The sequence below is a fragment of the Manis pentadactyla genome, chromosome 13 (genome assembly GCF_030020395.1).
Source record: "Manis pentadactyla isolate mManPen7 chromosome 13, mManPen7.hap1, whole genome shotgun sequence".
NCBI lineage: Eukaryota > Metazoa > Chordata > Mammalia > Pholidota > Manidae > Manis > Manis pentadactyla.
Genome location: NC_080031.1, coordinates 2232914 through 2256851, shown reverse-complemented (window position 1 = coordinate 2256851; position 23938 = coordinate 2232914). Strand labels below are relative to the sequence as shown.

General features: G+C 42.9%; 1 protein-coding gene across 1 annotated transcript; it reads right to left on the bottom strand.

Annotated features, from left to right (window-relative positions):
* Positions 1 to 9683: 9683 nt before the first annotated feature.
* NXPE2 (neurexophilin and PC-esterase domain family member 2) lies at positions 9684 to 21995 on the bottom strand. Its single transcript, XM_036920053.2, is given in 9 exon segments — positions 9684 to 14376; positions 15153 to 19250; positions 19253 to 19394; positions 19396 to 19688; positions 19691 to 19720; positions 20082 to 20144; positions 20147 to 20222; positions 20224 to 20291; positions 21923 to 21995. Coding segments are annotated over 8 exon segments (792 nt in total). The 3' UTR covers positions 9684 to 14376; positions 15153 to 19203.
* Between the last annotated feature and the right edge of the window lie 1943 nt (positions 21996 to 23938).

Here is a 23938-nt window from a genome sequence, read left to right as displayed (position 1 = left end):
CTGAGGGTCACCGCGGAGGCAGACACCAGGAGCCTAGAAACAGAGGGAGCAAGTAATAAAGGTGTTTTTGGATTGAACCACTAAGTTAGGAAGCTGTCCATTACTGTAGTGTCATGTCTCCTGTCTAGGCACTTCCTTCATTCAAAAAATGAACTTGGAAAGAGGGAAGGTAAAAGACAGGAGCATCTCACTGACAATAAAAGAAGAGAGTAACATTGATATCTTTGTGCAATACCACTGCAAATTAACAAAGAGATGGGGGACCCGGATCTCCCGGTAGCCATAGCAACCCTGGCATAGGAGAGAGACGGAGCTGTGCTTTTTGTGCGCCCAGGCCTCTGAGAGGAAGCCACCTGCTGATTCGTGGTCCTTCAGACACTCTGGCTCTTGGGCCCTAAGGTGGGGCTCCTGCTAGTTCTTGGTCTTAGGATTTCCGCTCCTCACCCACCTCTGGTTTGGGTAAAAAACCTCAAACTGATCTCTGCATTTGGCATACTGGACTTCTTACAATACCTGACACCTACTAGGTGTTTTCAGGGTTTTTTTGTTTTGTTTTGTTTAATTTGTTTGATATTCTTGACAGAAAACCTGGCTCAACTGACAGAATAAACACCCTACAAGATACGTCATCATTTCTGCACACGAGAAATTCTCCCTAATGGGGGGCCACCACCCCACTACTGAGGGCACAACACAGCTGCCAAGATTATACGAGATAGTTTATAGTAGAAGTTCATCAAATACAGATTTTGGTCAAATGCCCAATGGTCAAAGTGTTAAAATCAATACTCAGTGAACACCGTGTCAAAGCTGAAAATAGCCATAAGGAAGTTATGGGGTAAAAAATGTATTATTTTATTTAAGTGTATACAAAACTTACACCTATACAAAATGTATTATATTATTATATCAAAAATAGTATGATTATTGCAATTTTATCACTAAACTTTTAGGAGTGAAATTTTGAAATTTTAAGCTTGACTTCAGGAGCAGTATTTCTTTAACACAGTCAGCTGCTCGGTGGCTCCTATACAAAGCGCTCGTGAGGAAATAACTCGTTAAAATTGGCAAAAGAACAAGAAATCTGGGGGCACCTAATTTTTTCTAGTGTTTTCCTCTTCTGGTCTACTCCAGTATTTTTTATAGCTGGTGTTTGTAGGTGATTTTAAAGCCTTCCCTTCTCATGAAATTTGGAGGTCACAAAGGACATTCTTATGTCATTCTTACAAGACATGAATTCCCAAATGAAATTTTTCTCAAAAGAATCATAGCCTAAATGAATTAGAAAACAAAAATGTTCAATAGTTCTTAAAGTTTATTTTGTTTGATATATTAATCATTTTATAAATATTACAACTGTGACATAATCGTATTTTTATCCTTCTTTATATTATTTAAATTCTTATATTTATTTGATGAGAAAGGATAACTTCCTGAAGTTCCCTTCCTTTTCCTATGAACTGTTAACCTATGTCCTTATTTTTCTACTTAAAGATACTTCATTATTTTTGTACAAAAACTGAACAGCTTTCATGATAATTGTTCTATTTTATAATTATGGTAATAAATATGCCTTCATACTTTTAATGTACTGGGAATGTTCATATATAAAATACATAGAGATTTTCACTCTAACATAGAATGCTCACTTATAATTAAAGTGAGCTCACTTATATTTAAATAAATCTGAATAACATGTCAGGTCTGTATCACTTATATTGCTAAACTGCTTAGACACGATAGCAAAGCAAAAGATGATGCTGTTATTGACCACATATGGGTCCAAAGGTGCCCAAAGTTATGTTTTGACCTTCACCTAGGCTGGTCCAATACCCGAGGAGAATGACCGAGGATGAAGCCGAGGCTGAACAGCAGATTTTTAGGCCAAATTCCTGGGGTGAAGCCAAACTTTGGTGTATCTCTAGTGTGTACAAATGATACTTTGAAGAATCTGAAATCCAGAATTTACAAGTGAGCACCAAAGACCACATCCACCCAGGCAGTTTAACAAGGAAGCGATCTCGCCAATTAGCTCATGTATATGGGATTGAGCCAGGTTAGCAAAGGGCTCCAGGGGCGGAGCGCGAAGCAAAATCCCTAGACACAAAAGAAGGGATGGAGAAACAGTTTTCCCTAGCTTTGGTGAAGAAGATTTATACTAACTAAACAGAAAGCTCATCCAAAATGTCTAACCAGAAGGCAGATGATGAGGCAAAGTTCTGGGCCGTCTTCCCATCTCTGCTGTCTACCGGCTGCTCCACTTTAATCAAGACATGCAATCCACTTGGGCCTGAGTTTTCCCATCTATAATGTGCAGATAACAGTATTACAGTATCAAACTGATAAAGTATAGGAACACTGAAATTATCATAACTTCTAAAGCTCTACATAGAGTAAACATCCAGGTAAGCTCTTCATTAAAAAAGTCTCACTCTATTCTGATCACTCCCTCACTTCCCCAGTATGTGTGATACTGTTTTGATTATGCTTACATGTGATGCTATAAAAAACAATTAGCAAACACTACCATAATTCCCATTTATAGGTGAGGAAACTGAGGCACAGAGCTAAGACCATGTAGCTTGGAAGCATATAACTCACTGAATTTACTGGCAAGATGCAATCTGAGAAACTCCAGGCTGAATCTAGACCTCAGTGCTCACTTTGCGAAGCAAACGTCTCTGATGCAAAAACCTCAAGCTTTGGTGAAAACCCCCTAGTCAGATACCCAAGGAGAAGACTCAGGGTTGAGTGCTTTCATAGTATGAAGCTAAGTTTCCAAGAATAAAAAGATACGGTTTATTTAAGTACCGGGAAAGGAAGACTGGTGTCTAAAATGTGCTTTTATGTAAGGTGCTCGAATGTTCATTGCAAAACCCAGCAGAACTTCTGAGATGGAGCACGTGACCCATCCCATGCCCCAAAGTTCAATCTCGAAAGCCCCAAATGAAATCAGCCACATGGGGTCGGCCAGCCCCAGAGTGGGCGGCCTGCCGGGACAAGCGGGCCCTGCTGGAACGGGTCACATGCACACGTGCACCAGGGGGCACCACTCAGTCGGCCCAGAGTGACGGCTACACTCAAGAGCAACTTCCAAACGGGTGTGGGAGGCCCACCCCCACCCCCCACGCCCACTCCCCAACCCCATCCCCCATCCCAAGCAAGGCAGAAGGATCCTAAAGCTCTCTGCTAATCTGGGGGCAGTGGGCAGGCCTAAAACTCAGCTCTTCTTTATGACAGCGTCAGTGTCGACCCACTGAGGGAAATGGGCACATTTGTTGTAGTTTACGGTTCAAGTCTCACTTTGACTTGTTCCTAGAAGTGACAGAAAATGCTTCCCTTTGCCCCCAGGCCTCCCCCAACACAGCGGCTGGGGTCACAGGTGGGAGCACGTCCGAGCCTGAGCTGTATACCACTGGCCTAGAGGGGAGAGCCCCCAAGCCTCGACGCAGATGCTGCTGAGGAAGGAATGGGTGAGAATAAGGGCAGCGAAGGAGCCAGAGGCAGAGGGGGTCCCGAGCAGCAGCTCCAGGGGCCCCGCACTGCGGCAGGGCCCCGGCGGTGAAGCCCGCCTGATTCCCAGGTCAGCCCAGGCAGGCGTTTGGATGACTCACTAAACCACATCCTGCAATCCAGTTCTCATTAGCAGTAAAAATAGTTTGCAGGGACTCACTCTCTGTTTCCCGGCTCCTCCCCGGAGTGACCCAGGGCAGCAGCAGGCTGGTGAAGTGTGTCTGCCTCACAGAACCAAACCTCCCCATAAGCTGCTGAACTGAGGGACGCTGCAACGCGGGGTCCTTGCATAAGCCATTTCCTCCAGCCCAACTCACATCAGTAAAAGATCCAGTCTCTTGATCCCCATCCTTCTACCTACTTCGTTTCTCTTGGTTGGTTTGGAATAGGTGCATAACATTAGGGCCCCTGTAAAGCCCAGACTTGTGAACAGGATTCACTGCTCACCAGGTGTGTGTGATCCTGAGTTAGCGCTTTGATCCATCCAAGTCTCTGTTTTCTCCTCTATAAATGAGAGTAGCAGTTGAAATGACTTGAAGGATAGTTTGGCAAAATGACAGGGTTATAACCCAAAAAAAGGGTTTAGCAGCGTGACTGGCACATTTTAAATACTCAAGAAATGGTGGCTATTATATTTGTAAGTTAATGTTTTAAATTTATTTTTATACTTTATTATAATTTTGATCCTTGCTGCAGAAATGTATGACTCCATTTCTTTTTAAACACATTCTTTCAGCACTGATATCAGCTCATGCCCCAAACTCACCTCTGCTGTCGGGTAATGCCCAGACCCACCTTCAGCCGCACCAGCTGATGCCTTGCATCCCTCTCCACATGCACTGGTGCAGGAAAACACAGCACTAAAATTCTGGGGCGAGGATCGAAACTGGGCTATTGTCAGAGCATAGAAAATAAATAAAATCCGATTGTATAAAGGAAGAAACAAGTTTTACAATGTGTGTGTGTCCTAGAAGGGGGTGCAAGAGTAGGCAGATCAATACCTTGCAAACTGCCAGCACTCGAGAGGTTGGCGGGTCATCACTTGCAGAGACAGACGGAATGAGCAGGTTTTAGAAGCACTTTCCAGAAACACCGCAAACAGGCGCGGATGGTGCCCCCGAAGGACCACTTAGCTAAGTGACGATCAAGAATGTAGAGACATTGTAACAAAGGACTATAGACAGGATGCTATGGTTACTTCCTGCTGTAGGTGATGGTCTCCAATGCCCCTCCACCTCCCTGCACGTTTAGGCTGATGCTTTTGAATGACATTGGAGGAAAGCAATTTGCATGTAAATGGCAGAGAGGATGATGTGTGACAGGAGCCCATCACTGACCCCTAATGTGCCAAGCTAAGCAGGTACATTCATATCTCATTTCATTTTCACAACAGTCCTATGAGATGGAGAGAGTTTAACACTCTGATTTTTTTAATGTGGTCAGAAAAGCTAAATGGGTTTGTCTATGTTCACACAGCTAGAAATTTTTAGATGTGGGCTGCAAACCTGGCTTGTTAGAGAGGAACAAAAATGCCACGTAAGATACAAGAAATCTGCCTGTTAAAGTATACAGCACAGAGTGCTGGAAAGAAACCACTCGTAGGAAGAGGATTTTGAGAGATCCCAGCCACAGAGGAAAGGAAAATAAACCTTTGTACCCTTAGAAATACAGATTAAAGTTGAGACTCTTCCGTAGGAGGTTATTCTGAAAATGCTGAAAACATAAAATGACACCACAGTTCTCAGAAAAGTCCCCCAGCCCCACAGGAGGGAGAGACTCGCGAAGGTCACTGACGACTCCCAACCTCAGAGGAGTGGGCCTCCAGTCGGAGGGACGTGTGCCTCTCCTGGACAGCGTGTCCGTCCGGGAGAAGCTGGACAGTCTACCAAGCTTACAAACACCGCAAGGGTAGAAATAACACACTCAGGAGACACTGTCATTGTGGAACTAAGTAAATAGGAGGTCATGCTGACACATCACTTCCTGTTGGCAGCCAGAGCTTTAAGACGAACAGTATGTGGGCAAGTGAATTTTTAGCTACACACCTGGTGTGAGCAAGTGTTGGTTCCCTGAACCGTGACTAATGCCAGGACAACGAGCACTTTGAAACAGAGTAAAAAGAAAACCGAACAAATATATAAAGCACTGTGTTCACACTCTGTGGAGGAAACCAGATGAATTACCGTTGCCCTAAAAGCCACTCATTACATAAATAAGCAATACCGGGGAGACGCAGCTATAGGATCTGAGAACCAACTCCAGAAACCCCAAAACCAATTCAGAAAACTCATCCCTAAGACTCTTCCTCTAGAGCCACTCTCAATACCAACATCTGTGTTAGTCGGGATTCTCCAGAGACAGAACCAACAGGATGCGTATACACGCTCTGAAAAAGAGACGATCGTCTACCTCAGGGAATCGTCTCCTGAGCTGGTGGCGGCTCCGAGCGCCCAGAATCCGCAGGGCAGGCCGTCGGGCTGGGGACCCGGGCGGAGGGGCAGCGTGACTCCGAGAGCAGCCTGTCGGGGCACCGCCCGCCTCTTCTGGGAAGGCCAGCCGTTTCCTATTAAGGCTTCCAGCTAATGGGATGAGGCCCACCCCCCTACGGAGGGCAATCTGCTTTAATATCGAAGTCCACTGATTTAGACATTAACCTCATTTTTTAAATCTTCACTGAACTATCTAGAATAATGTTTGAACAAATATCTGGGTACTGTGGCCCAGCCAAGCTGACACATAAAATTAACCATCACAGATGCTAACAGTTTTTACAATGTGTTCGACTTGTTAAAAAGTTTTATGATTCTAACATAGCGTAAGGAAAAGATTTGGTGTAAGTACTTGAAAAATTACTCTGTATTTTCCTAGTGTGGCGGGAAAAACGGTGAGCCCCCAGCCCCAGATGTGAACATCCTAATCCTTGGAACCTGAGTCTCATTAATTCAAGTAGCAACAAGGACCTTAGGATGAGAGTTACCCAGGTGAGCCAGTGTATCCACAAGTATTCTTATAGAGAGAGGCGGGAGGGTTGTGGGGGGCGTGTGGAGCTGCCGAGGGTCTGCAAGAGGTTCACGCGGGGTTCTGGAAGGTGGAGGAGGCCGCCGAAGAACCAGACGCCTCTAGAAGCTGCAAAACCCCATGCCCTTCAGAAGGGACCGGCCAGCCCTGCCGACACCTTGACCTGACCCCAGAGACTAATTTTCAACCTACAGGATGTAAGGTAATAGATTTGTTTTAATTTTGTTTATTTAAATCACTAGCTTGTGGTCATGTTACAGCAGTAAGAGGAAAGGAACACGCCTAGTGATGTGAAATCCTTAGTTGCTAGGATGGTGATCTCTTGAGAGGAAGAGAAGGGAAAAGATGTGTGTGTGTGTGTGTGTGTGTGTGTGTGTGTGTGAGTGGGAAGGAGGGCAAGAGAAATAAATACTGTCATCTGAAAAAGCCCTTGAATAAATGTCTAAAATGAAAATACTAAACATAGCTACTCGAGAAAGCAGCACTTCAGCGACAGGAGTGAGGATATTGGGGGTTGCTCTCCACTATAAATTGTGTCATACAATATGCCATTAATCTATGCACATGTATATTATCTTGATTAGAACAAAACTAAATCAAGTTTACCAACATTAAGCTCTGAAAGAATTAGTAGAGGACATAGTCCAAACAGAAAAATGAACTGAAATCAGGAAGATAGATCATAAACAAAGGCAAGTGGAGAAGCCAAGGCAGCCTAAATATGACAGTCATCTAGAACTTGAATCCCAGATGATCTCGATATAGATGACAGCAAAGGAAGACAATAGAAATAACTCCTGCTAAGGTTCTTGGTGTTGTTTCGGTCATGGTGAGCTATAAATACTGATTAGCTCTAAATATTAAAGTCTACGTAAAAATTAAAGGTGTATAGTGACATTTTTAGGGTTACTACTAATAAGAGGAATAGGATGTAATCCTTGCACAATAACTAAATGTGTGGTAATCCTTGCACAAATAACTAAAATCTGGGGTGGACAGAACTATCTAAAGGTGTGTGAGAGAAACTAAAAGTAGGCAGACTCTGGTGAGGGGTTGAAATTTGGAAAAATAACAGTACTGGGCTTGTTTCCTGTTTTCACTGCCTTGAGTCTAAGTAAAATCCTAGCCTGGGTGACCCAAGGCATCCGAACTCCTCCAGCCAATCTTCCATCTTCCTGACTTGAAGAGCCAGAAAAGATAGCTGGGAAAGTCACTGGGAAGTGAGAGAGGAGATTCCTAAAACCCAGGGGCAGGAAGTGGGCCAAACGCTGTGTGCAACCCTTGACATCTCTGGCTGTCCCCAGACCATCCGTGCGCAGGACAGAGACCAGGCAGCTCAGTAAGGATAAAGAACTGGACTGGGACTTGATCTGCCTCCCAAGGAGGCAGGTGGGGGCCCGCCACGCCCACTGTGGGCTAAAACAGGAAGAAGAAAAAATGCTCGTTAGAGGAATACGGTAACAGAAGGCACAGTCCACACACACATTTACAACATCTAGGATTCAGTCCCAAACTTCTCAATTTATGAATACACAGGACAATGTGACCGTTTTCAGAAGGAAAAACATCCAATGGAGACCAACCCAAAGATGACTGAGGTGTTAGAAATAGCAGATTTTGAACTATTCTCAATGACGTAAAAAAAAAAAGTGCTTACATGGAAACATAGGAAATATCAGAAAAATGACACTAACTTCTAAAATGTAAACCTTAGAACGAAGATGTGTGTAAAAAGTCACTGGATGTCCTCAGTAGCCAGGTGAAGAAGTCAGTGGACTTAAATATAAATCAACAGAAATTATTCAATGTGCTTTTTAAAAAACTTAGATGAACCAAGCCTCAGGGACAGTATCAAAGTCTAACATATGTGCAATTGGAATCTGTCAAAAGTTCAGAAAGAGCTTAAGTAAAACCGGTGAATCACCAACCTAGAAGTTTACTGTACACACACCAGAAAGACGGTCCCAAACCCAGAGTGACTGCCCCACGCGTGGAATGGGGTGGATTGTTATAAAGCAGCTTATCTAGTAAGGAGATGGCTGTGTATTCCCCACTGTGACTGGCTGGAGTATTACAATTAAATGGTAGGGAACTGGCCTGTGGTTGCCTCATATCAACCTTGGGAAACAAGTCTTGCTTATGACTTCCAGAGGTATAAACGAGAAATGACCCATGCCAAGGTAGTCTTGCAAAATAAGTGAAATTAAGCTTTGCTTATATGACTGAACTGGTTCTGTCTGCTCAGGAAACTCCAAGGGTGGTCTCGGTTTGTCACTTATTTGAACAATTCCCCCCTCTTAGCATACCAAGCTAGGAAGGTGTCATTCTCAGGTACCACTGCTGATGTAGTCGGGACAAGAATGACATGCTCACTGTTTCTACCAGCTGAGCCATCAGGCGGGAGGGCCATGTGGGGGCCAGGTGGTCCCCGTCGTCAGCATCTATGTGGTTATTGCTCATGTCATCCAGTTGTCCCATCCTGATGGATACTGTTTGGCATGTGAGTCCTGCTGACGGGCACTTAAAACCCGTGGGACCACACAACACCCTAGAGAGGTGAATGTGGGGTGACTATCAGGAGAATAATAGCCAAGGGTTGAGAAATTCTCTAGAGCAGAGATTCCCAGGGGCCAAGACTTAAAAAACTACGTAACAGGTTATAACCAAAATCAGGTTTTACCTTTCTAAGAAGATCTACAATTATTTTGGATTATGTACAATTGGATTCAAATTGTTAACTTAGTTACATAGGCAAAACATGCTGCATCAGCAAACATATCCTCAGATTACTTAGGATGGGATGAAGTAAGGGTGTTATTTCAGGGGGCATTGGGCAGGGCAGCGTCCACCTAAATTAAACCTCTTGTATGGCATGAGCGATCAGGTACTTTAATGAGAGGCATTTCTACGGAAATAAAACCAAAGGTTAATAGTTCAAGTAAATTACAAATTCAGTTTCTAAGTGGAGAGCAGCCAGTTGAGGATCCCGAGAGCTGAGCTTGCAGCTTCTCCCGGTGGCGGAATGAGGGCGGCAGCTGGCGCCTGATGGGTTTCCCTGGCCTGCGCCGGACCGTCCTTGATGTCGTCAGGCGCCCTGTCGAGCTTCCTGACTGGCCCACATAGGGACGGGCGTGAAGGTTGTCCCTACGTGATGTATTGTGGGTTTTTTCTGAGTTTGCAAGTAGGTAACACCTCAAAGATAGTTAATAGGATTACAATCTGATAATGGATACATTATAGTTTTCCAATGAAATACAATTTTTTTAGTCATCCTATTTTTATCAAATGTATTTACAGTGAAAATGATCTATAAAATAAGCCTAGTCTTACTGTACTTGGCTCAGTTATTGCCATAAATGAAGATTAGTCATTCTGTGCATATTCTCAAAGTGTGGGTAATGTCCAAGGGGATTTATTGACTCTATAAGTCAATCTTAATCCTTTAAAATTGTTCGGTAATAAGGAATCTCAGATTAGACCTTTATAGTCTCTTTAGGCTCAGAAACCAAGCACAGGACGTGGCCACCTGATTCCTGCTACCAGGAGAACAGATCCTTATCAATCTTACGTAAATACATATGTTGTCATGAGAAGAATACTAAGAGTTTCTGAATTCTGGAGGGATCAGATAGGGAGAAAAAAGTATTTCAACTTTGGTTACAAAGGTACACTTAACTAAATTGCTGTAAGCTATAGATAACTTAAAAGAAAGGAGAAAAAGGGGTCCTTTAAGTCAAGACACTGAAGAACCAGCAATGTTTTTAAAGTCCTAACAAGGTCTAATCATCTTCATCAGGCCACTTGGTCCTCCTGCAACTCCTGCTCTGCATCATCCCGGATGAGCAGCTTTGTGAGCCAGTTTTCTACTGGTTCTCCCTGTTTAACTCTTACCCAGTTCAGTGGTCTCATCTTGGTGATCAGAAACCTGCGCTTGTCAAGAGGCCTTTCTATGAATCTCAACGATGAAGCACTTACATAAAAGCATCAGAGTAAAACAATGACTGCAGGTGACAAAATACTTAAAAACAGCCATAGTTAAAGATCTGGGAAGAGCTCACATATGCACAGAAAATGATACAATTGACAAGTAAATGTGGTTATTTTCATGTGTACAATCTTTCCAGATAATAGCTGAAGTTATGACAACATTATACCAGGATATATAGGCAGACTTTTAGGCATTTCATATAATTTCTGAATAACACAGACCCTATATAATATGATCTAAGAAGGTTAGACATCACTCTACTTGACAATGTTCCCCATGTAGATATATCAAATAAGCCCAAATTAACATTTGTGGGCTTTTGTTTTTGTTTTGCTGCATTAAGAATTTGATTTGGGAAAGTTAAAAATGTCAAAACATTTGATCAAATGAAATCATGGAAACAATACCTCATTGTCACTTTGGTTGAATAGATAAAAAGATTTCAAAGGCACATACACAAAGTTGTGTATTCTGTGTTTAAAAAACAAAACCCGAACTTGGCTCATTAGCTCTTTTAATTAATTGAAACAGATTCAGAAAATAAGCTAGGGGAATTTATTGTCAGTGGATATAAACTGCAAGAAGCACATGTGATTTAACAAGCCTTCCCAGTGATTCTGATAGTGTGTGTGAGATCCCTGCTGTCAATGGAAATGTGGCATCACATACAAGGTAAACATAGAAGATTTTGCCATGTCTCTTCTACTCTAAGCTCTCTAGTTGTGATAGTTAATAACAGACAATAAGGAATTTTGGCTGGTTGAAGTAGATTTCAGGTACAGTTAGTGTGGACTATACATTTGCATGAACTATGGCATAAATAATGCTGCTATAAGACTCCAGCATAAAAGTGTAGCATAGAGTTTTAGATGGAACGTTCTTCCAGCCTCTACCTGCAATATAGCATTATTATGGCACCCTGAGGACCACTAGCTCTGTTAGCCTTAGGAGGCGGCAGCATCTGGAGGCAGCCTGATCTAAAGTGAACAGTGAGGCCGGGCAAGCCACAGTGGTACTCCTTCGAGGGGCTTTGCGAGATTGCTTGTCAGCAGGTGTGAATCAAGCAGAGAGGGATGGAGAGGCACACGTAGTAAGGACAGCAGACTGGCTCAGAGGCACACAGAAGACACCCACAGGGGAGGATCAGAAATAGCTGGCACGACTTTTTGTTGGGAGAGAATACAATGGAGGATTGTAAAGTTCCTGCCTGAGCTGGCAGAAGGTTCAGGGTCACGTAAAATATGGCAGTAGGGCAAACATGTGTCTTCATTTGGTGTGGCCAAGTAACATTTGGGCTTCAAAGGTCTGCATGTGGCAAAGGACTGGTCAAGTGATAGGAAAAGATGGTGGAAAAAATTCAAAGGCTGACAGTTTTGCTGTGTCTGTAAATGCTAACATGCCAACTGTAAATGCTGGCTACAGCATTGCTCATTATGGGACAGGAGAGCATGCAGCATTTCCATGTCAGTCTGTTGACCCTTTATGGCCCTGGAGGGATAAGGAGAACAAGACTTCCACCTGCAGCTTGCTTGAGGGTCAGGGGTGAGAACACAACAGGGACACGGGCATCCCTGGAGGCATGAGGCGGCACGGCGCTGTAACTGGGATCTGGTGTGGGGATCAGGCAGATCGGGGACGAAATCTCAGATTTCTGTGGCTCGCCCTTCATGTGACCTTGAGTGTTTACTTACGTTCTTTGAACTTCAGTTTCCTCATCTGTCAAGTGGAATAATGGCGTCCACCCACGGGATGTGATTATTGCTATTATCTCCAACCAGTTTGACATTTTATTTTTTAGAGGAAACTTGGGAAGGTCCTTCGTTTCTGGTTTCCTCCTTCCATAGCAAGCATTACTGATAAATGCCGAGCTACAGAGAGGATAACTGGAAACAAATGAACATCAGTCCAGAGAGGGTTCTGAGCACAAAAGATGGAGTGGAGAGAAGCAATGCGGGCCCCAAGGGCACCCCACTGCTTATGACTTGGCATGGACTTCCTTCTTTCATATTTGCCTGTCATAAAATGCAAGCCATGTATTTTACATTTGAAGGAAAAACAGTTATTTTCCTTACTGATGTTTGTAGTAGTTGCCTGGGTCATTTCTACAAACCCCAAAGACTTTGTAAAACGAGAAAGCATTTGCTCACCTACCACATTAGTGGTGAATTCATGGTTTCATGAAACTCCATCTGTCCAGGGAGGCCAAAGTAAATCTGCGTCCTTAAGGAGAAGACTCGGATTTGGGGATAGAGCCGGTACGTGCTCAGGGGAAGTCATGACTGCATACAAACACAAATCCCCTTCTGAGGGTCGTCCCTGCTGAATCCCCCGTGAAATTTTACCATATTGAGTTTCTCTCTTCCTGCACAAACACATCATGCATTACTGTGTTTCCAGCTCTATGCTTTTCATACTCAGGATTTCAAGTATCCACAGTCCTGCCCTTCTCCCCTTCCTCACATGTCTTCCTCTCTCTCCCTGCCTTTCTTCCCTCCCTCTCCTTTTCTCCTCTCTTCCTTTCCCCCTGCAATTCTTCAGTAAATTGCAAACTTGCTGCGAAGTTTAGGAAATGTGTTAAACACTCTCATGTACTCATTGCCCAGTTTAAGAAATTAAAACAAAGCTCCTTGCAGATAACCCACCTCCGATTCACTTCCTCTTCTCTGTCTCCCAGAGGCAGCCGTTCCCCTCATTCCTGTGCATGATGTCAGAATCTTACCACATATGTATGTAACTATCTACATAAAGGTCCTGTTTTGTAGGTTTTCAAACTTTATATGCATAGTTTTATATAACTCATACCCTGCAACTTCCTTTCGTTCAAAATTTGTTTTCTTGACAAAACTTTCAATTTTTTGGTTTGCCAGATAGATATTTTAAAAGCCACCACACTTTCCTAACATAACACTGCACTGACCCGAACTAGAAGTATCAAAACGCTTCATTAGATCGTGTCCATGTGTGAGGACTCTTCAGGCAGGAGAGGCCACTGAACCCCCAAAGGCTGACAGACAAGAGGAGAACCGTCCGGGTCATTGTGGGTGCAGGTGACCCCAGCCTGTGGGCAGACACAGCCCACAATCGGCTGCAGGCTGGTTCCGGCATGTCCAGGTACCAAGAGCCCAGGCAGGAGAAAGCCCTGGAACTGGGTTTTCAGGAGGGGACAGCATGGGAACAAGCCTGGCTAGTGTGGGGGGTGGGAGGTGTGACCGAGTCGGGGCGGGAGGCCGGTCAGGGCTTGTGGGCTCCGGCCGGAGGGTCATACATGCTCAGGAATGGGGGACGTCCAAGGAACCTCTAAGAAGACGCATGTGTCAGCCAGGAGGAGGGAAATGAGAGTGGGCTCCGGCCGCCCATGCTCTGAACTCACCCTCAGCATCCTGGGCTGCCCCAGACCATGTAGGTTTTCTCCCTTGCCAGGAACAGTGCAAAGCTCTGAGGGGCTCGGATGCAGGGTACGGGCTCCACCCAGCTGTCACAGTTGGGCTTTCTCCCAGGGCGTCCCCATTAGGGCAGCCATTTGGGTACCAGTGGGAAGTACAGGGCTTCCAGCAGGCCCTGGGGAGGGGCTGACATCAGAGGGCCAGGGGCCGGGCACCCTGGAATCCCTCTTATACCCAGTTTACCTTGAGAGGTTCCCAGGAGAGGAAGGAGGCCAGGAAACTGCTGGAGAAGAGATGTGGCCCACCCGTGGTTTCCTGAGACTCTCCAGCCACCAGAAGCAGTGCGCGTAAGACCGGGAGCAGCCCTTCCCCCACGCCTGGGGGCAGTGTTCGTTTCTGTTCTAAACCCTTTCCCTGTACCCGTGCACCCAATGGTCCTGATCGTCACTGCCACCTCTGGTTCACACCAGAGACCTAGAATGACAAGAACAGTCCACCCAGAGCCACGTGGAGGGACAGAGGCGTCTCTCCCTGCCCCACGGCCCACGGCAGCCAGGCTCCTGCCCCTCCAGGCTGCCATCCCCATGCCCCCAGGGCATCTCTGTGTTCTGACTTTCAGAAATTGTTCAGCATTGCTCATGTGCTTCTGACATTCTTCCTTATTTCCTAAAAGTGTTATTCATTTATTCTTTAAAAATATCATCTGTCCCCCTTTGGGTGGGCTGGGAGAGGCAGAGGAAGGATGAATTGGGGGCGTACTGTTACCTGCCATGCTGGGAGACTACAGGGGTTCTGATATGAAATAAAGGTCTGAGTATATTATCTAAGGTAATCAAAACAACAGAAGCACTAGAAATAATCAGGAGTGAATTTCACAGTGACAAAGAGAAGCTGGAAATGACCCAGGTTTTCTTCTCAATGTGACTTAGTTGGTTCTGTCTCATGTCAGAATGAACAATAAGGAGGAACTTGAATTTGTTATAATTACCTGATGACCTGAAACAGAAATATTAACTCCTTGGAGGGTAAAGCATTTTCCCTGTAAAACCATCCTATTATACAGGGACTTGCTTCAATATGTACATATATTATTATTTAAAAGTTCAAAGAGGATTTGCAACATTTAGTTTTTGTCAGAGATGGATGAAGCCTGAACATACCAGTTACTCCAGGGATTACAGGTACTTACAATCATCAGTTTCACCAGGAAGTCCACCAGATTTACATCCTAATTATGGGTCTCAACTGACCTGGCAATGATGGGCTTCTTCGTCTCCCTCCGCCGTAGGAATTCTGGGTACTCGTTCGTTTTCATTTCAAATATTTCCCAACACTTCTACAAGCAGGTAGAATGGAAATAATGTAATGAATCCTTGGGTACCTATTGTCTGGTTTTAACAGTGAATAATATTTTAATATATTTTGTTTTGGCTGAAGAATTTTGAAATATATGTCAGACAAATGACATTTTACTTCCAAATATGTATGTATGCCTTCCTTTTTAAAAAAATGGCATTTCTTACATAAGGACAATGTCATCATTCCTAACAAGATTCACAGTAATGTCTTTATTTCATCGAGTGCCCCATTCATACTGAGTAATTCCCCATTTGCCACAAACATCATTTACAATTGTAAACCAGGGTCCAATAAATCATCACACATTCAAGAATTAGATGTTATACCTCAATTCTCTTTACAAACAAAAAAGAAAGCTTTATTCAGGTATAATATTTAAAAAGTGCACATATTCAATGTATACAACTTGGTGGGTGTGAGCACGTGCACCCACCCATGGGGGGGTGGTCACCACAATCCAGGCAATAAACACGTAATAAACACACGGAAACTCTCCCTGTGCTCTTCGGTTTGGGTTTGTTTAGGTTTTTTTGTGTGTGGTTAAAGCTCTCAACACGAGATCTACTCTGTCAACAAAATTTTAAGTGCACGATTCAGTACTGCCATCATAGGGTTTGCGACATTCCATTTTTGTCAGACTCAGGAAGCTCTGTGGACAGCAGGTCTCTGGAACTTACTCCTCTTGCACAACTGAGACTTCAGACCCATGAACATCTCCCCGTTTCACCCTCCAGCCCCTGGCACCCATCACTCTACTTCTTAAATCTTTTATTCTAGAACAGTCATCTCCCAACATCCCCTATTTCCCTGCCTTTGACTTTTGGGAAAAGCAGGGCAATGGGTCTGCAGAACATCCCGCCTTCTAGAGCTTTCCTCCTGTTCCTCATCAGGGCAGTTGTTCTCCTGCTCTTGTAGGATTCCTGCATCCTAGAAATTAGATCTCGAGACTACGACATTCTGGCTCAACATTTAGGACAAAAGCATTTCAGACTGCATCACATAGGGCGGCACACGGCAGCAGGCCGTCCCCCTTCTGGTGATGCCGGTTCAGGGGGTTGCAGGCTGACTTCCAGATCGCACAGCACTTTACAGCCAGAATGCGATCTGTGTTTGGGCACCTTGCAGATATCTGTCATCATTTTAGCACCTATTAGAATGATTATTGCCTAGACAGATAAATGCATTAGGAGTTTAAAAGCTGGTGACTTTCCAAGTCTTTCTACGTTTACCAGCCACAAGGACTCTGTTGAGAGCTTCCCTCACTCAGTTTGAGCTGTTTGGTTTCCCTGAAATACAATTTCCTCAGGAAAAGCAACATGGATGCTTAATTCTTTTACCTTGCTTTACTCCAAAAATTGGTAATTATTCCTGTACTAGCTACCTGCAGTGATGGTAAATGAGTTTTCCTCTCCTTCCCCCTCTCCCGCCTCCCTTATAAACTCAAAGAATTTTCTATATTCAAGGTGTTTCTAACAATTGCAATCATTCCTTTCAAGGCACAGATTGTCCCGTATCTGGCCAGTGAGAGTCAACCCTGGGCGCCTCTTCAGATAGAGGAGCCTCTGCTTTCATCCCACAATCTCTATTTACAAAGAATTAAGCATTACATGTGAAACTTCATCCATGGTAGCTAGAAGCCTGAACAAATGCAAGAGATGACCTGAGAATTACCTTCCAGTGCAACAAGAAGAGTGCATGACGTCTGAGTCCTCCAAATTTTTTCTTCAAGATTGTTTTGGCTTTTTGGCGTTCCTTCAGATTCCATGTGAATTTGGGGACTTTTTTTTTTCTACTTCTGCAAAAAATGCTATTGGAATTTTGAAAAGGATTGCACTGAATCTTAGATTGCTTTTAGTAGTATGAACATTTTAAACATACTAAGTCTTACAATCCACAAATATGGGATGTCTTTCCATTTTTGTATCTTCTTTGATTTCTTTTAGCAATGTTTTGTATTTTTCATTTTACAAGTCTTTCACCTCCTTGGTTAAGTTTATTCTAAAGTATTTTATCCTTTTTGATGCTATAGTAAATGAGATTGTTTCCTGAATTTTCTTTTCAGATTGGTGATTAGAGTATAGAAATGCAACTGACATCTTATGTCCTGCAACTTTACTAAATTCTTTTATTCTAACAGTTTTTGTGTGGAATCTTTGGGATTTCCTAAATATAAGATCATGGCGTTGCTTTTCCAATCTGTATGCCCTTGTTTCCTCATTTCACTTTTCCAATTTGCCCTTTTTTCTGTTTATCCAATTACTCTGCCTAGAACTTTCAGTACTATGTTAGATAGTAGTGGTCAGAGGGGTACATGTCCTTGTCTTATTTCTGATGTTAGGGGACAATCTCTCAGTCCTTCCCTACTGAATATGTTGTTGGCTGTGGGCTGTTTATGGATGGCTTTACTATTTTGAGGTAGTTTCCTTCTAGTCCTAGTTTGTTGAAAAGGGCATTGAATTTTGTTAGCTGTCTTTTCAGCGCTGAGATGATCATGTGATTTTTGCTCTTCATTCTGTCGAGGTGTGAGATGGGGTGAAAGGCTTGTTGTAGAATGACAGAGACACAGTTCAGTGCATCAGAGAACAGTGATGGGTAAACTAGAAACTTTATTGTATGAGAACTAATTACAGGACTTTGAGGTAGCCTTGGTGGGAAAATAACTCATGTAAGCATTTAAGAGTGCAATGGTTGGAAGAATAATTAGATTTATTTTGCAAGTTTCCTATAAGAAGAATTAGAATCAATGGAACGCTTGATAGAAGGAAAAGAAAGAGGGAATGTGTGTTCCCTCATTTATGAGAGTCCATCCTAACCTGGCTGACCAGCTATTGTTATAATAATATAACTTCATTTCCTCTCACTAAACATTCCAAACAAGGAAATCACCCTCAAGTAACAATAGTTCCACTCTTAAGACCTTGAGCAAATTAGTGGAAAGCATAGATACTTTTAAAAAAGATTTAGAAACAAAGCTTATAAAGTCATATGAGGTCTTCTGGAGGGGATCTCACCTCACTTTTAGGGTCAGCAAGAATCAGGGTTTTAGGGTCTGTACATTGACATAATACTTAGTTTGTTTCTCTCAAGGAGATTGAGGGTTTTGGACTGTAGTCTTTGGTTCTTAATAAGATCTAGAACAACTGGTTATCAAATTCCAAATAATTTTCTTAAGCAAGAAGACTGTTACTATGATTTTCTCCTACAAATCACATTTTCTCTAAACGTGAATCACTTAGACAACTCCTTTGTGTGCCACACATTTCTTAAATTAAGAGTGGTGAGGTTTTACTATTTTTGTCATTATACTTATCACTGGAGATATCCCTTATGTTTGGCTTCCTCTTCATAGCAGCATTATTCAGTAACCAAAAGGTGGAAACAACACTGTGTCCATCACCAGATGAATAGATAAAGAAGGTGTGGTGTATACATCTACTGGAATATTATTCAGCCTTAAAAAGGAAGGAAATTCTGACACATGCGGTGACATGGATGAACCTTAACAACATATGCTAAGTGAAAGAGGCCAATTTGAAGGACAAAGACTGTATAACTCCACTTAGCCTAGCTACCTAGAATAGTCTAATTCATAGAGACAGGAGTCTGGGGTCAGGCTTCCCAGGAGCCTGGGGTCAGGCAGAATCGAGGACCTTACTGTTCAACGGCTACGGAGTGTCTGTTTGGGATGATAAGGTTCTGGGGACTCTGGGGATCGATCCTGATGCTGGTTACACAACATTGTGAATATACATCCTGCCACTGAAATGTACCCTTAAAATAGATTTAAATGGTAAATTTTATATATATTTTACTAAAATAAATTTTTTTAAATTTCATTCCTCCTACATCAGATTGCATTAAACTATCCTTCCAGTATGTGTGAGGCCAACTGAGAGGACAGCTAGAACTGTTTTTTTATAGTTAAATGTATTTACTTTTCCTTCAGTAAATATAGTTTAAGAACATATTAATCTGATTTCCAGTCACATAGGAGGATGGGCTTTATTCATGCCTTACGCAACAGTCGCATCCTAGGAACCGGTAATACCCACATTGAGACCCATAACAACACCCTTCAGGCTGAGATTCTGAATACAGCCGCGAAGGCCGCCAAGCTCCCCTGTATCGAGTCGGATGCGTCCCCCTGGAGGTGTCGGTTTTCAGGGCTGCCTTAGTCTCTGGGCTTCACGGCCTTTTGACCTCGATGGCCCTACAGATGAAAGCATTGATGGGAGGAGGTTTGAAGCACCGGCCGAGGGTAACGACAATGGCTGTACCTCTGTCTGCTGCTATCCAGTCAATTTCCCATGGGGTACAGGTTTTATCTTCCACTGAGAACAGATTTTTGGCAATAAATGAATGACCATGCTTTTTCCACTGAGTCAAGATCCATCTTTTGGCCTCTAGAAGCACATATGTTTTAAGGCCCCAATTCCATGACAATCAAAATATTTTAAGGCTAATGGAAAACAAATTAACAAATATTTTAACAAAAGGAAAATGATGTAATTTTAAAATGCACACATCTGTAAAATTCTAACCAAGGGCACTTCTAGTTATAACAACACTGCTGCCTACGGGAGGGAGGGAACTTTATTAGCTGCATTAAAATCTTAACAAAATTTTTAGCTTTTTATCGGAATATAGGAAGAAAAATGGTATTTGTGAATTAAAAAATTTTTTTACTTTTTACTAAATGCTCAAATCCAAATGTCTGGCAAATTAAATACTACTACTACAACATTAGAAAAGAATTCCAGTTATTATAAAAATAACCTCAGAAGTCAACTACAATTTCAGAATAAACACAAAATACATACTTTCCACCACTCTCTGTAAGTAGCAAACCCGATGACCTAGTGTTGCATCTCCCACGAGGTAAGTTTTTTCTGCAAGCAATCACTTGTATTTTCTGTCCCATCATTTAACTGTTTTCAAAGTGCTGTAACCTGCCCTTGTTTTCACAGTATGATCACTGGGAAAGGGGGTCTTCATTCCAACCTGACGTTGCTTTTCTCTGTTCTCACTCTCTGGCAATAAAAATTCCTACAGTAAGTAATTTTTATCACCACAAATTATTTCTAAACCCCTTCCTCATTTCCCCCCCCTCCTCCTCTCTCTCCAGCCCTCTCTATTTCTACCCTCCTCTCTTCCACACATCTTTCTTAACAAGGTCATGTTAAAGGAATGAATGAAAAGTTGTCACTTTTGAGAAATCTAATGAACAATAAAAAAAGCTAATGAGTAGCTCTTCCTAGAGTTGGGATAGAGCTTTCTCCTGTGGGTCTGCAATGTTTCCGCAGGCTTCCCCTGGTCCCCAGGGCCACTGAGCTGCGAGACAGCTCGTCAGGAGGAGATCTGTGGCCGTGAAACAGTGGGACTCGGCAGCTCGGCTGAAGACTGTCCCCGGGGCGCCGACCTTCCTCAGACTCCTGAGCCACACAGAAAGCAAGAGCACGTTCCTGGCGTGAGTGTCACACAGCATTCATTTGTGTGTGCCGGAATCACGTTCTCCAGTTCACCAGAGAACCCCTTAAGTGTCTCATAGCTTTGCCCAGAACTGAATGTAACAGTCCCAGTACAGCTTCATGAATGCAGAGAACGGGAAGCGATTACCTCCTTATCTAAACACCATGAAGGGGGGCTACGGTGGACACACCAGCTCAAGTCAAACTTTCCCCCAGGTAAGACCCAGGCCACTTTCACATTTTTCCACTTAAAAACCACACCTTTGTCATCTACCTATGTTGTTGGGATTTCAGGTAAAAGTTTAGGACCTTAAATTTATCCATATTGAATTCTATCAGGTTTATAAATGGCTCTAAAAAAATAAGTCTGGCACTGTCTTCTAAGAAACTACCTGACTTTTCTAGAAATTAGTGCCCAAGCAAGAGGGAAGCTACACAGATGTTAAGAGGATTCAAGTCGTCTCACGAGTTTAAGAACATTCTTTGGTGTAGAAGTTGGGCGGCGATGATGGATCCCATGAGAGAGAAGGGACAGATCCGTCTCTTCGACAGACTGTCATCTGGGTTCATGATTCATCTGTATCTATTTTCCACAGGGTTTAGGAATGTTCTTTGCCTACAGGAAGTCCTCAATAAACATTTGCTGAATGCAACACAAAGGCGCAATGGGTAAATGCTCGTATTGATTGTTGTAACTGAAGTCATTTGCTTTTTTGAAATTCACCTTTATTTTAAAGTAGCAGAAACAATCATTTCTAAAAGTAAGATGGCTTTGTGTTGACCACTGAAGTTAAAAACTAAAAAAAAGTCCATGGAAATTGCTAGTTCACGGAACACTAACTGAGATGGTTTGGCTGAAAGAGATTAGAAACCACCGAGGACACTTCCTAACTAGTTCATCTGAGCCATTTCACTAGCGCCTAGTTACTGGCTTTTCAGGAAAACCCCCAAGTTCAGATAGCTAAAACAAAAAAGACCCTGTAACATTTTGAGAGTAGATAGCTAAAATTAAAGGTTGCTTAGGCTTTTATATCTGATTATGGATGAAAATTGGTTCAAACTGATATTAAAATAATTTCCAAGAATAAAATTCCGTCTGTAAAAACCAGGACTTAAAACCCAGGAAATGAGAGAGTGAAATCGCTAATGTCAAAGAAGTAAGAATGTCCTTTAAATGGATACATTGTGAACACCGCAAGCATCAGTACAATAGCCTGTGACATGGAAGACCTGGATGAAGGTAAACTTCATCATTTCAACCCCCATGTTGGGCATTCAAGAAACAGGAAAATAAACTAGGCTGGTATCTGCCCATATATTAACGTAAGAATGACTCACTGGCTTGGAGGGATTGAAACATGATATTTTTCTTTATTTTGATATACGTAAGATACTCTGGGGAGGGAGGAAGGGAGGAAGGAAAGAATCAGAACCAGATTCAACTACAGCAGAGATTTTGGAATTATCAGACCAAGAATTTAAAATAACTTTAATTAGGGCGTCAAGGGTTCTAATGGAAAAAATGGGCAATGTACAGGAACAGATGGGTAGTTTAAGCAGAAAGATGGAAACTCTAAGAATGCATCAACAGGGTATTCCAGAAATCAAAAACACTAACAGAAATGAAGAATGCTGTTAACGAGCTCATTAGTACACTGGACGCAGCCTAGGAAAGAATCAATGGGCTTGCAGGTATGTGTACAGAAACTTCCCAAACTGAAAAGAAAAGATGGTTAAAAAAACAAAACAGAACAGAACAGAATATCCAAGAACTATGGGACAAATACAAACATTTTAACATAATGGAACACCATAAGGAAAAGAAAGAAAAAAGAACAGAAGAATCATTCAAAATAGCTGAGAATTTTCCAAAATTAATAACAAACACTATACCATAGACCCAGGAAGGTCAGACAACACCAAGGAGAATACCAAAAAATCTAAACATATCACATTCACACTGCAAAATATCAGGCAGAGACAAAAATGATAGAGGCCAGAGGGATAAAAAATGTCTTACCTATTGAGGAACAAGGACAGTATAGCTACGTCCTATTCTACACACCTTATGAATATGTTAGGTTATGTGGCAAAGAGAAATTAAGATCAGAGGTGCGATTAAGGTTGCTAATCAGCTGATCTTAAAATGGGGAGAGTATCCTGAATTATCCAAGTGGGCCAAATGGAATCCTAAGAGTCCTCAAAAGTGAAAGAGGGAGAACCAGAGACGGGAGTGTGGGAACTTGCGGCTGGCTTTGAGGTGGAGGAGCAAAGGAACGCGGACAAAAACCCGGGGAGTGAGCCCCCCTCTGGGGCGTCTGGAAGGAAATGCATCCTGGTGACACCTGATGTCGGTCCACTGAGCTCCATTCTGGAATCGTGATCTCCAGAAATGGAAGGTGATAAATTTGTACTGTTTTAAGCTACGAAGTTTGTAGTAATTTGTTGCAGCAGGAGTAGAAAGCTAATATGGTTAAAATCACTGTTTTAAAGCCTTTAATGATTCCAGCATCTGTTCTCTCAGGGTTAGCAACTGCTGTTTATTCCCTTGTTAGCTGTGATTTCCCTGGTTCTTCATATACTGAGTCGCTTTGGCTCATATCCTGGGTATTTTAAATAGCATGCCATGAGATTCTGGATCTTGCTTAAACCCTAGGAATGTTTTTTTTTTTTTTCAGTTAGACAACTGATCTAGTTAGGTTATGGCCGTAAAGTTCCAACTCACCTTTAGTGGACTCTAGTTCTAAGGTCTGTTCAGTTCTCAAAGCCTTTATGATGCCATTCAATCCGTCCCATGCACATTACATCCAGGCGCCAGGCTGGTTCCTGGGCAGTCAGCCAGCCTGCGGTTCAATTCCCAGAGCTTCTAGCGTGTTATTTAGGGAAAGATCAACACATGCAAACTCAGAGCTGAGCCCAGAAGTTTGTTCATCCACCACTTCCCGGGACAGCACTTTTAAGCTCGGTCTTCTCTGAAGTCTCCCCAACTGTTCGCCTTCTCTGGGGTCCCTACTTTTGGTCCTTCGGCCAGACAAATGGGGCAGGAGGATTTCCCAGCCTGAGTGAGAAACACGTATCCTTTGCCCAGTTTCTCCATTGCTAATATCTTACAAAACTGTAGTAAAAAAAACCACACACACACACAACCAGTGCATTGACACTGCTTTAGCCAAGATGCATTTCCATCACAGGACTCCTTTGCGCTGCTT